The sequence below is a fragment of the Takifugu flavidus genome, unplaced genomic scaffold (genome assembly GCF_003711565.1).
Source record: "Takifugu flavidus isolate HTHZ2018 unplaced genomic scaffold, ASM371156v2 ctg594, whole genome shotgun sequence".
NCBI classification, from domain to species: domain Eukaryota; kingdom Metazoa; phylum Chordata; class Actinopteri; order Tetraodontiformes; family Tetraodontidae; genus Takifugu; species Takifugu flavidus.
Genome location: NW_026622206.1, coordinates 1 through 11,317, shown reverse-complemented (window position 1 = coordinate 11,317; position 11,317 = coordinate 1). Strand labels below are relative to the sequence as shown.

The following is an 11,317-nucleotide window of genomic DNA, read 5'->3' as shown; positions in this document are numbered from 1 at the left end:
CCTGGTGCCACAGCTCCAGCTCAGCCCGTCTCTGGAGCTGAGGTGGAGCTTAGCAAGTTTCATGGTTCTCCACCACTTCCTCTGGCTGAGGACCTTCTCAGCTGGTTTTCTGCTCCACCTTCCAAGTTGAGCAGGTGATACTTCTGCATTCCTGCCACCAGTGTCTCTGCAGAAAGAGTCTTCTCTACTGTTTTATATTAGATTGTAGAAAATTAGGATTTTTGGTCGATGTCTTAGATGTTGTTGACTAAGAGCAGTTTTTCTTTAATAACATAGAAAGATTCGATGAGAAGAGCAAATGTATTATTTTATGAGCTACTTCCACTACTATTATATACACATACTTCCATATTGTCTTAGATTGCAAGCTGCATTTATTGCATCGTTCATAGAAAGTCATATTTGTGAGGAGAAAAACTCAAATAAGGTCATTTTCTTTAATGACCATTACAAAAGAAGGAGGCGATGAACAAACAGATTTATATAAAAATGTGTGAAAACTTATGGATGGAAACCTTTTTAAAATGGTTGCATTGTGTAGAATCGGTGCAGAATCAACTTGTTGACTTCTGATTTGGACTCCAATGGAAGTGAGGTGCAACAATTGTGGATGCTGAAAGCTTCAGATCTTCATGAAGGTTTCTGTGGTTGGACTGACCTGCTGCCCCTTTAAGAGGGAGGCAGGTTGGGCTTCTGGCTGGAATGAAGCCACCTAAGATGAGAATGACTGCAGGCTTTCGGTACCAAGTTTAACAGGGTGCTCACTTCACACTTGGGCTTTTCTCTTTTTTGGGATGGCTTTTCTCAGTAGAAGGGGCATGGCACACTGCGCAGCAGCTTTCTTTTTGGGGTTTTCTAGTTTTCCTTCTGATCTTTAAAAGACAGGAAGAACCATTTTTGATTGGTCTGAATGTTTGGGCGGTTTTGTGGCCAGCCTAATAAAACAAGACAAATCTACAACTGATACTTCCTTCCTAGTCATTGATGACCATCCTCACATGGGACAGATTTCCACAACCAATTTAATACTGCAAATCTGTCCTGTGTGGTCTTTTTTCTGAGAACTGTAACACTACGTTTATAACAAAGATCAAACATGGAAACATTTATTGTCTAACTAGTTACACCTGGGAAAGTACTGGATCATCTCTGACTGACCTGAGAGTCTCCAGCTCACAGAGAGGATCCTGGAGAAAACCACAGAGCAGCTTCACTGCTGGATCCTCTAGACTGATGTAGCTCAGGTCCAGAACCCTCAGATGGGAGGGATTGGACCTCAGCGCCGAGGCCAGAGAGTCACAGCTGATCTCTGATAAACTGCAGTACCACAGCCTGGAAAAGGAATAAATGGGGCAAATAAAAACACATTTCTAAATCTGAAAATGAAGAGAAAAGCAGAAAATGTAAAGAAATTTAGAAAAGACCAACAGAGGCCTCCTGACCTGAGCGTCTCCAGTCTGCAGTTTGGATGCATCATTGCAGAAGACAGTAACTTTACGTCGGCATCTGTCAGGCTTTGGTTCCAGCTTAAGCTCAGCTCCCATAGATGAGAAGGGTTTGACGTCATTGCTGAGGCCACAACTTCCCAATGACTCGTTGAAAGAAACTACCAGACAGTCTGTTGTGTATGAAACAAAAATAGTGAGTCAAACTTTGGGATTTCTAATCAACTTATCTGAGAATCTACCTCAACACAAATGTAGCTCATTTCCTGGAAAAGCTAAATTCAACACCGTAGAGCAACAGTTTGAACGACCATCAGATCTGAAATGCAACTGAATTATTCTCAACATTTGTCTTATTTTAGAACAGCTCATAATTACTCAATATTTAAAATGATTATAGCAAATGGTTTAAAGAAACGTGCATCTTTTTATCTGTCTATCGGCTCTTTGGATATTTTGCATTTCATCCAATTTGTACGATGGTGCGTCAAGTCTTAATTCAGCGATCCGATCGATGACATCAGAGTCTCTGGTTGCATCGATTGCCCTCAGCTTCTGTTATATCTGCCTGTTTCCCTTCACATCATTTTCACTGCACCTTTTGTTGCTAGTGATGAAGTTGCCACCTAACGGGTGTGGAAAGGCTCAAACAACTTTGTGGGTCACATAAAGGCTCCAAACGGAACCGCCACAAAGACCTAAAACACCCATTTAAACCAACGAGGCCGGCTGTTTTTACGTTGAACAAATGAAGCAAAATAGTCACGTGTCATTAGTTAAAATGTGTTTTTCTGTCGTTTGAATACGATGTATACAAACAAACAAAAGTTATTTAATGACATGACAGTCATTTCATGATAGTCAGTTAACTTGTGGCTCCTATTATTCCTGCCTTATGTTGGTTTGTCTGGATTGACCTTTGAACTTATATCCAGCCAGTGTTGAACATTTCTGGATGAATTGTTGTTGTTTTAATTTATGGACGCTGCAATGGAGATAAAGAATTGAAGGAATGACCACTGGAGGGGGTATTGCTACCTGACATGATCCACTCGCTTGATTTAAACGCCGATGTCCGGCCCCAAAAATCTTTACTTACTCGGCCTTCCTGCAGTTCCTCACAGCTGGAATCAGGCGACGTCGTCCCTCCTCTGAGGTTTTGTACTGCTGCAGGTTCAGCTCATCCAGAACCTCCTCTGACATCTGCAGCAGGTAGGCCAGAGCTGAACAGTGGATCACTGACAGTCTCCTCTTTGATTTCTTCTCTGACTTCAGGAACTCTTGGATCTCCTGATGGACTGACTGATCCTTCATCTCCATCAGACAGTGGAAGATGTTGATGCTTCTGTCTGGGGAGAATTCATCACTGTTCACCTCCTTCAGGTTGTTGAGGACCTTCTGGATGGTTTTGGGGGGCTTTTCCTCTGATCCAACAGTCCACCCAAGATCCTCTGATTGGACTCCAGAGAGAGACCATGAAGGAAGCGAACAAACAAGTCCAGGTGGCCATTTTCACTTTCAAGAGATTTCCTTAGTGCTCTCCTGAGGAAGTCATCAAGAGATGTGACTGGTTCGAATATTTTTAGGAACTGATTTATAACCGCTGTGTCTTTCTGGTGTAACGGTGGAACATGTAGACGGCAGCCAGAACTCCTGAATGCTCAGATGAACAAAGCAGTAGACTGATTTCTGGAAGATCACACTCTCTCTCTTGAAGATCTCTGTACAAACTCCTGAGTACACCGACACCTCGGAGACGTCCAGTCCACATCGCTCCAGGTCTTCTGAGTAGAACATGATGTTTCCTTTCTCCAGATGTTCAAACGCCAGCCGACCCAACTTCAGAAGGAGTTCTTTATCAGCCTCAGTCAGTTCCTCTGGTCTCTGCTTCCTCCATACTTCTGCTTCTTCCTCTTTATCTGAACCCTCAGGAAGTGTGAGTAGAGGTCAGTCAGGGTTTGGGGCAGCTCTCCTCTCTGGTCTCTGGTCATCATGTCCTCCAGAACTATAGCAGTGATCCAGCAGAAAACTGGGATCAGACACATGATGTGGAGGCTCCTGGAGGCCTTGATGTGTGAGATGATTCTCTTGGACAGATCTTCATCACTGAACCTCCTCCTGAAGTACTCCTCCTTCTGGGAGTCAGTGAAGCCTCGTACTTCTGTGATCCTGTCAACACACGAGGGAGGAATCTGATGGGCTGCTGCAGGTCTGGAGGTGATCCAGATGAGAGCTGAGGGAAGCAGGTTCCCCTGGATGAGGTTCACCAGGAGCACGTCAACGGACGATACTTGTGTGACATCAGAGATGACCTGATGCTTGTTGAAACCAGTGAAAATCTGCTTTCATCCAGGCCATCAAAGATGAACAGAAGTTTCCAGACAGTCAGATCTTCTGCTCTGATCTTCTGTAATGTTGGATGGAAAACATGAAGCAGTGAGAGAAGACTGTGCTGCTCATCTCTGATCAAGTTCAGCTCCCTGCATGAGAGCGGAAGCACCAGACTGATGTCTTGGTTCTCCAAACCTTCTGCCCAGTCCAGACTGAACTTCTGCACTGAGAAGGTTTTTCCAACGCCGGCGACACCGTTGGTCAGAACCACTCTGATGTGTCTCTGTTGCTCAGATAAGACTTTGAAGATGTCCTGGCACTTGATTGGAGTGTCCTGGATGTTGTTCTTGGAGGTTCTCTCAAGCTGTCTCACCTCATGTTGCGTGTCCACCTCCTCACTTTGTCCCTCAGTGATGTAGAGCTCAGTGTAGATCTTGTTCAGCAGGGTTCCACTTCCTGCTTCATGAGTTCCTTCAGTCACATGTTCACATCTTCTCTTCAGACTCATCTTATGACCTTCTATCACCTCCTGCAGATCACTTCCTGAACATAAGTAAACCAATGATTTCCATCTATAAATAATCATCAACACAACTACAAATTCATGACATCACAAATTAAATCTCATATTGAACAGTTTTACTTTGTTTGGGCTTCATTTCAGCATCTCCAGATCTGCTTCCAGATTGTGAACAAGAGGACTCTCCTGGTGGAGCTGCCTGGTCCCAGTTTGATAGGATGTGCTCCCCCCTCTCACTATGAAACACATCTCTATTAGTCCTTTGATTTATAGGATGAAAGAACCTGATCAAGACTCAATATTGTTCCAGCATTTATGTCTGAATTCATCTTTCAGTTTAAAAAATGATTCTTGTTTCTAATCAACAATATTCACATTAAGTCTGTAACTATATGACTGTCTGAGGTTTAAGTGTTAAACATCTCCAATAATAAACTCACAACCTGCTGCTGTTAATGTGACTAACAGCTGCCACACAAACACATCATCACGCTTTAGTTTTCTTACATTTCCTCTGAACTTCTGAAGTTATTCCTCTCATCTTTGGACCAGTCACTCTTCAGGGACACCCAGCTGGGCACTGTGGACTCTGCTCTGTCCTCGTCCATCCTGAGGAAACATCAGAATAGTGATGAGACTGTGATGAAGGTAAATAATCTGTAGAGGTTGGAGTTAAATAATCCCAATTCACTGCATTTTTATCAAACAGGAACATTTCTAATCCATTCTGGATAACAACTGAATCAATAAATCAATGATGTCTCTGTATAATTTTCATGTTTTCAGAGTTTAAGCTGCTTTTTTTAACTGTTCCCTGCAGTGAGAAAAGAACTGGCACCTTTTCCAGCCCCTCATCCTGCAGCACTGAATGTGCTCTAAAGTTCTTTCCAGAGCAAACGTCTCTGCACTTGCAGCAACATGTTGTAGTCATGGATCCGTGAGGAGAACCGGATACAGGAAACGCCCCCACTTTGATCCCAAAACCCAACTGGTGGCCAACGGTGGTCCGGCAACGACGGGGACGCTGGTCCATCGGGCCGACAACACTGGTTTTCCACAGGCCAACATGGTGAAAGGACTGTCTTCAGCTCAGCCACTAAATTATCTGGTGCTACATAAACATACTAGTCAGGACTTTTTAACTTCCCTCCTTTGTTCCCCTCTTCAATTATTTCTATGATCCAAGTCCTCAAAGATCACTGCTCTATTTAAAATAGATGAAAGAAATGACACCCACTCCTGCATTTCTTTCACAGTGGTTCCACAACATAGAACAATAAACCACTGGGAGAAAACGTGCAACATGAACCCAAAATCCTGTTGGTGTCCTGTGATCCTGTGTGGATTTATTTAATTATTTTTAAAGTTTATTGTCTTAATAATACCAAAATATCCCGCTGTAACCTGGACTGTTGAACAACTCTAATAACTTCATGAGCTTTTCACCTGTCACAAAAATGTCGCTCTTCCTGCTTCGTCTGAACAGAATACTTTCACTTTTAAAACCTAATCACAGCTTTATGGCGTATATATTACTACCATTAAAGCATTCTGGGAGGGTTTAAAGTTCTTTTAGAATCAGTAGCAAAGAGCAGAAAAATAAACTAAACTTCACTTAGAAGACTATTCAACTATAACTAAAGCCAGACTATCAGAATGTTAAATACGACCTATTCATTTATAATGTATAACGATGTTTTGTGATAAAACTAAATATGAAGTCTCATTGATTCAAATCTTGATTTTATCTCCAAACACAACTGTCAATTCTTTTCAATAATGCTCTTCGTTTCCACTCACCTTGTCGGTCTTCAGTCTTCCTGCTTAGTTTGAAAGGAATACTTTGATTAAACCTTTTTGTTGGGTTCCCAGTTTCTGGGACCGTTGTTGCTGGTGTCTACCTGCAGGGGGCGTGGAGGAGCCGCTCATCAGCCACAGTGGCACCGCAGACACACGCACCTGCGGTCTCTCTTCAATCTCCCGTTAGATTTAAGGACAGAACTCCCGTCTGCCAGCGGCGGAGTGTTTTCGGCCTCTCATCGCCAAACCCTGACTTCTGTGGCTTGACTATTTTTGAGAGTTTTCCTCGCGGACTTGTTTTGGACTCTCTCTCGAGGTCTCTCCGCCTCTCTGTGAACGCGGACCGAACTGTTCTTGTTCACTTTAAAATAAAGACGCTTTTTCGGACATTCCATTCTCCCCATTATTCAACCTGCTTAAATAAATAAGATTTATGATGCTTGACAGATTTGAAAGACTTGTAAAAGCAGCAGATTTCTGCAGCCCTGGAGTCCAGGAGGAGCAGCAGAGGTCAGAATGTGTCGGAGCGCGTTTAACTATTGTCTGCAGTTCCACGCGTGTCCACCGGGTGGCGGTAAAGCACCACATGATATTTCTCCTTTTTGGAACTTCTTCAGCTGCGTTGAGCTTTAAATCTTCACCTGTCGCTCCCTTTAAGCTCTAAACTTTGCGGTTCTGTGTGTAGTTTTTTGGTTTAAATATTTTGATGAATTATGTATGATGAAAAGACTGAAACTGTCAATGACCAATGGAAAGTTCGTCCATTGTTCTACTGCGTCACACATTTTCATTATTTGTCATTTTTGGGTCTAAACTGGGCCAGTTCTGTGAGCTGTTTTGCTTTTTCCTGTGCACCAGATGTTCCAGGCAGGTTCCATCATCGGACACAGACGGAGACGGGTCACGTGACAACAGTCAGCCTTTAGTCTTTATGAATAAGTAATTTGCCTTTTATTTCACTCATTCACTTATACATATGTATATGCTTAAAATTATCATTTATTTTACCAATTTCCATAGGAGTCAGTTCTGGATGGAGCTATTTGCAGACCTTAGAGACGCCGGATACTTCAACGGGAGTCATGAGCATCAGTGTTTACTGAGATACTGCTTTGGTGATGTCATTCAGGACTTGGATGAGTTGTTGGATTGTGGAACCTCACAGGATCCGGAAGAAGTTTTGATGTTTGCCACAGGGCTGACATCACTCATCCCTATTGGGTCGGAACTGTTGCCAAAAATTGAGTTCCTGGATGGCTCTCCATTCCCAATGTCAAATACTTGTTCTAACTTGTTGAAATTACCAATCCTGGATTCCTAGAGTGTGTTTAAGGCACAAATGGACTTTGGAATTCAAAATAGTCCAGGATTTGGCTGTTTATGAGCCATATTGGACTCAAATGTTTATTGTTCTGCTGTTGCCGTTGTCATTGTGCACTGGACACCTAAAGGTGCAGTTCCAGGTGTTTTGATGTTAAGTAAGAGGCTGTTAAGTGATGTTAAAGATGTGTTTTGTTGCAAGTGTTTGATGTTAAAGTAAGAGGCTGTTTTTTTATTTGGGGGGGGGGGGGTTCATCATTCTGAACTGTTTACTGTTCATGAAACAGTAGTGCACGATTTTATCTATTAAAAAAAAAAGGGAATCCATGCTCATTACTACGCATTATGTTTATTCATATTTCCCACTTAAAATAATGATGCTGCAGGTGACAAATTAAGACACTTTGTGTACAAGTTACACCTTTATAATGTCTTTTCAATCATAGCTGAGTAATTTCTCTTAGTTTCAGATACAGCTCAGTTGCAGACTGCCAGTACTCTGCCTTCTGTAAATGATTGCTCTGCATGGCCAAGTCCAGGTACTCCTGCATGTTTGCATCCCCACATGGAGCTCTTGTCAGGGGAGCCTCAGGAAAAGCATCCAGTTGAGTCTGTTCAATTTGAAATCCACAGTCTCTGGAGTCAAACCTATGTTACACAGAGAATATTATATTTATTTGAAAAACAAAATTACTGCAGACAATCTACCATCAAATATTACCGGTGTGGTAAGTAGTAGAGCTCATTGGGCACTCCTCCTGGACATGATGCTGTTTTGGAGGGCCGGATCCTGTGACTGTTCCACAATCCAACACACTCATCCAAGTCCTGAATGACATCACCAAGCAGTATCTCAGTAAACACTGATGCTCATGACTCCCGTTGAAGTATCCGGCGTCTCTAAGGTCTGCAAATAGCTCCATCCAGAACTGACTCCTATGGAAATTGGTAAAATAAATGATAATTTTAAGCATATACATATGTATAAGTGAATGAGTGAAATAAAAGGCAAATTACTTGATGAAGGCCATTTACCTCCCCTTTCTGAATATGGACCACCAGGACTCAATCCTCTGGTTTTAGTCGCTTTTCAGAGTGGCACAGAACTGGGGTCAGCAAAGAAGGGTGTTGCTGTAGTGCTGTCAGAAACTGAAGGGCTGAAAGGCCATCTTTGAATCTACAAAGTGAACACAAACACTTTCACTGCTGTGTAGTGCCAACAGCAACAACCAATTAAACTATCTAAATTGTATTATCTTAAATTTATATATTTTATAAGGTTATATTTGTTTGTTATATTGAGTATTTATAGATTAGCATAAGGCAGAGAATGGAGAGACAGACATCATATAGGCTAGCAGTTGTAACATCATAGATATACAGTACATGCCATGAGACATTTCAAGCAAATTTAATTTTTTGGGGGGTGGGTGGAACGACAAAAAACAAATGAAAATTTAACTTACCTGTCAATTACAGATGACTTGCGGTCAATAACATACCATCGGACGTAGTCTGCCACAATGTCCTTCTTGTCTTCAGTTAGAAAGTTAGCAGCCGCTAACCAATGGTACAGCTGATTCACGTTGTACGTACTTCAGATAGCGACGGCTATGCTACACTTTGCTTAGCATTAACAGGCTGTTGAGACGTCCCCGGTACGGCTGGTTCTTCAGTCTGTGCTGCGGCATTTAAAAACGCCAAAGACCGACCACAGAAACCACAAATCGGCGTCAACCTGCTCAAATGTTTGCCACAAAACGGGCAAAAGGCCACTTGCATGTCGTCTATCCTGCGTCATGATGAAGTCCTTACCCGCTTTCGATTCAAATGATGGTAATTCCCTTTCCGGCTGAAAGAGTAAGTTGGTTAATACCCTTTCCGTAAGAAAAGTAACTTGTAATTTTGTTTTCTGCGGCTGCTTTTTCTTACGGAAAGGGTATTACCAACTGTACCGACGGAACGCATCCATTGGCCCAATTATACCGACGGAACGCATCCATTGGCCCAAACGTACCAAGGGTCGGTAATTCCCTTTCCGGTAGAAAATCCTACTTGCAAATTTGTTTCCGCAGCTTGTTAAAGTGTTTCGTTACTTGTGAATTTGTTTCAGCCGCTTGTAAAAGTGTTTCGTTACTTGTAAATTTGTTTCAGCCGCTTGTAAAAGTGTTTCGTCATTTGTAAATTTGTTTCAGCCGCTTGTTAAAGTGTTTCGTCATTGTTAAAGTGTTTCGTCATTTGTAAATTTTGTCATCCGATTGTTAAAGTGTTTTGCACCTCTCGGCCACCGTATAAACTGGACCAGTTCTGTGAGCTGTTTTGCTTTTTCTGTGGACCAGATGTTCCAGGCAGGTTCCATCATCGGACACAGACGGAGACAGGTCACGTGACAACAGTCAGCCTTTAGTTTTTATTACAGGAGGATCTGGTTTATATACAGACACGTATCTGCAAAATACTAAAAAGTCTATGAACCCAAAGTACTAAAAAGTCTACGTCCACGCACACGCGTGTATTAAGTGTTTATACCCACGTGTGCGCGTACGTGCACACTGTATATTCATCTTATCACTCCCGTCAGAGAAGCACGGACCACAGTTCTTTTGACACAGATGATTTATTGGCACGACATCACCGTAAACGCCATCACCACCGTCGAACTGTTTAGCACAACACACAATTAAACAGGTTTCACATATACAACACGTACAAACGCAACAGATTACCTCGCTGGCTGCACCCCTGAGGGAATGAGTCCACCATGAGCAAAGAAAAACGTCTTAAAAAGAATGTCTTCTGCAACTTCCTCTTCTTGCAGTATTACCTCAAATAAAAGTTCGTGAGTGGAGTACCACATTAAAGGTCCGTCACTAAACAAAGAACAGAAACCACTTCCGCCTGTATGATGTGTTAAATAAAGGAATTAAATATTCATAAAAATAAACAATGTTAAATAAAATATTCTACAGACATAAAATGACAACATAAATGATATTTATGGCAGTTAAACTCCCACCAAATCACAGTTATTGTGATTTCAATACACACTTTACACCTTTGCTACAACCTTACGTTTTAACGTAACATTTAACGTAACAAGTGAACTATGACACTTATTCTGCTTCAACCAATACAACAATCCATCTGCACTGGGATACACTTCTGTCACCCTTGCCAGTTTCCACTGATTTCTTGGAGAACTGTCCTCACAAATGATAACTATGTCATCAACCTTTGTATCTCTCTTATCTGTTTGCCAGATTTGTCTCTGCTGAAGATTAAGGAGATATTCTTTCCTCCACCTAACCCAAAACTCATTTGACAGAAACTGCACCTGTCGCCACCTCTTACGCAAATACAGATCCTGCTTCACAAATTGACCAGGAGGGGGATACACTATGCTAGACTTCATCATGAGAATGTGGTTGGGAGTCAAAGGTTCGACACTTGTGGGATCATTTAAGTGTTCAATTGTTAGAGGTCTGCTGTTTATAACAGCCATCACCTCATACAGAAATGTGCGAAGTGAAGCAGTGTCAAGTCTTTTAGCAGATTCATCCAGGATTGCAGTGAGAACACTTCTGATTGTCCTTATTTGTCTTTCCCATACACCTCCCATATGGCTTGATGATGGGGTGTTCATTAGGAACTCACATCCATATCCCTTCATTTGTTCATGGTTCAGATCTTTCATTGCATTCATGAACTCTCTTTTCGCCCCTACAAAGTTTGTGCCTTGATCACATCTCAGCTGTCTCACATTCCCACGGATTGCAATGAATGTGCGCAGCGCATTGATGAAAGCATCTGTGGTAAGATCATCCAACATTTCTATATGTACGGCTCTTGAACACATACATGTAAAAAGGAGACCATATTTCTTGAGTTCTTTTCTTGCTTC

General features: G+C 42.1%; 2 protein-coding genes and 2 long non-coding RNA genes across 4 annotated transcripts; all 4 read right to left on the bottom strand.

Annotated features, from left to right (window-relative positions):
* Positions 1-874: 874 nt before the first annotated feature.
* LOC130520928 (NACHT, LRR and PYD domains-containing protein 12-like) lies at positions 875-1,600 on the bottom strand. Its single transcript, XM_057024618.1, has 2 exons — positions 1,443-1,600; positions 875-1,332 (listed from the first exon to the last, which is right to left on the bottom strand). The coding sequence occupies exons 1-2, from the start codon at positions 1,565-1,567 to the stop codon at positions 1,122-1,124; spliced, it is 336 nt and encodes a 111-aa protein (XP_056880598.1). The 5' UTR covers positions 1,568-1,600; the 3' UTR covers positions 875-1,121.
* Positions 1,601-3,039: 1,439 nt separating this feature from the next.
* LOC130520927 (NACHT, LRR and PYD domains-containing protein 3-like) lies at positions 3,040-4,895 on the bottom strand. The gene is made up of 4 exons (XM_057024617.1): positions 4,804-4,895; positions 4,420-4,532; positions 3,775-4,319; positions 3,040-3,048 (listed from the first exon to the last, which is right to left on the bottom strand). Exons 2-4 carry the CDS (start codon positions 4,433-4,435, stop codon positions 3,040-3,042), a joined length of 570 nt encoding a protein of 189 aa, XP_056880597.1. The 5' UTR covers positions 4,436-4,532; positions 4,804-4,895.
* A 2,850-nt stretch (positions 4,896-7,745) lies between these two features.
* Positions 7,746-9,032, bottom strand: LOC130520925 (uncharacterized). The gene is made up of 3 exons (XR_008949110.1): positions 8,452-9,032; positions 8,138-8,352; positions 7,746-8,064 (listed from the first exon to the last, which is right to left on the bottom strand). It is a non-coding gene; the product is annotated as an uncharacterized LOC130520925 (long non-coding RNA).
* Positions 9,033-10,014: 982 nt separating this feature from the next.
* On the bottom strand, positions 10,015-10,551 carry LOC130520926 (uncharacterized). Its single transcript, XR_008949111.1, has 2 exons — positions 10,143-10,551; positions 10,015-10,076 (listed from the first exon to the last, which is right to left on the bottom strand). It is a non-coding gene; the product is annotated as an uncharacterized LOC130520926 (long non-coding RNA).
* Between the last annotated feature and the right edge of the window lie 766 nt (positions 10,552-11,317).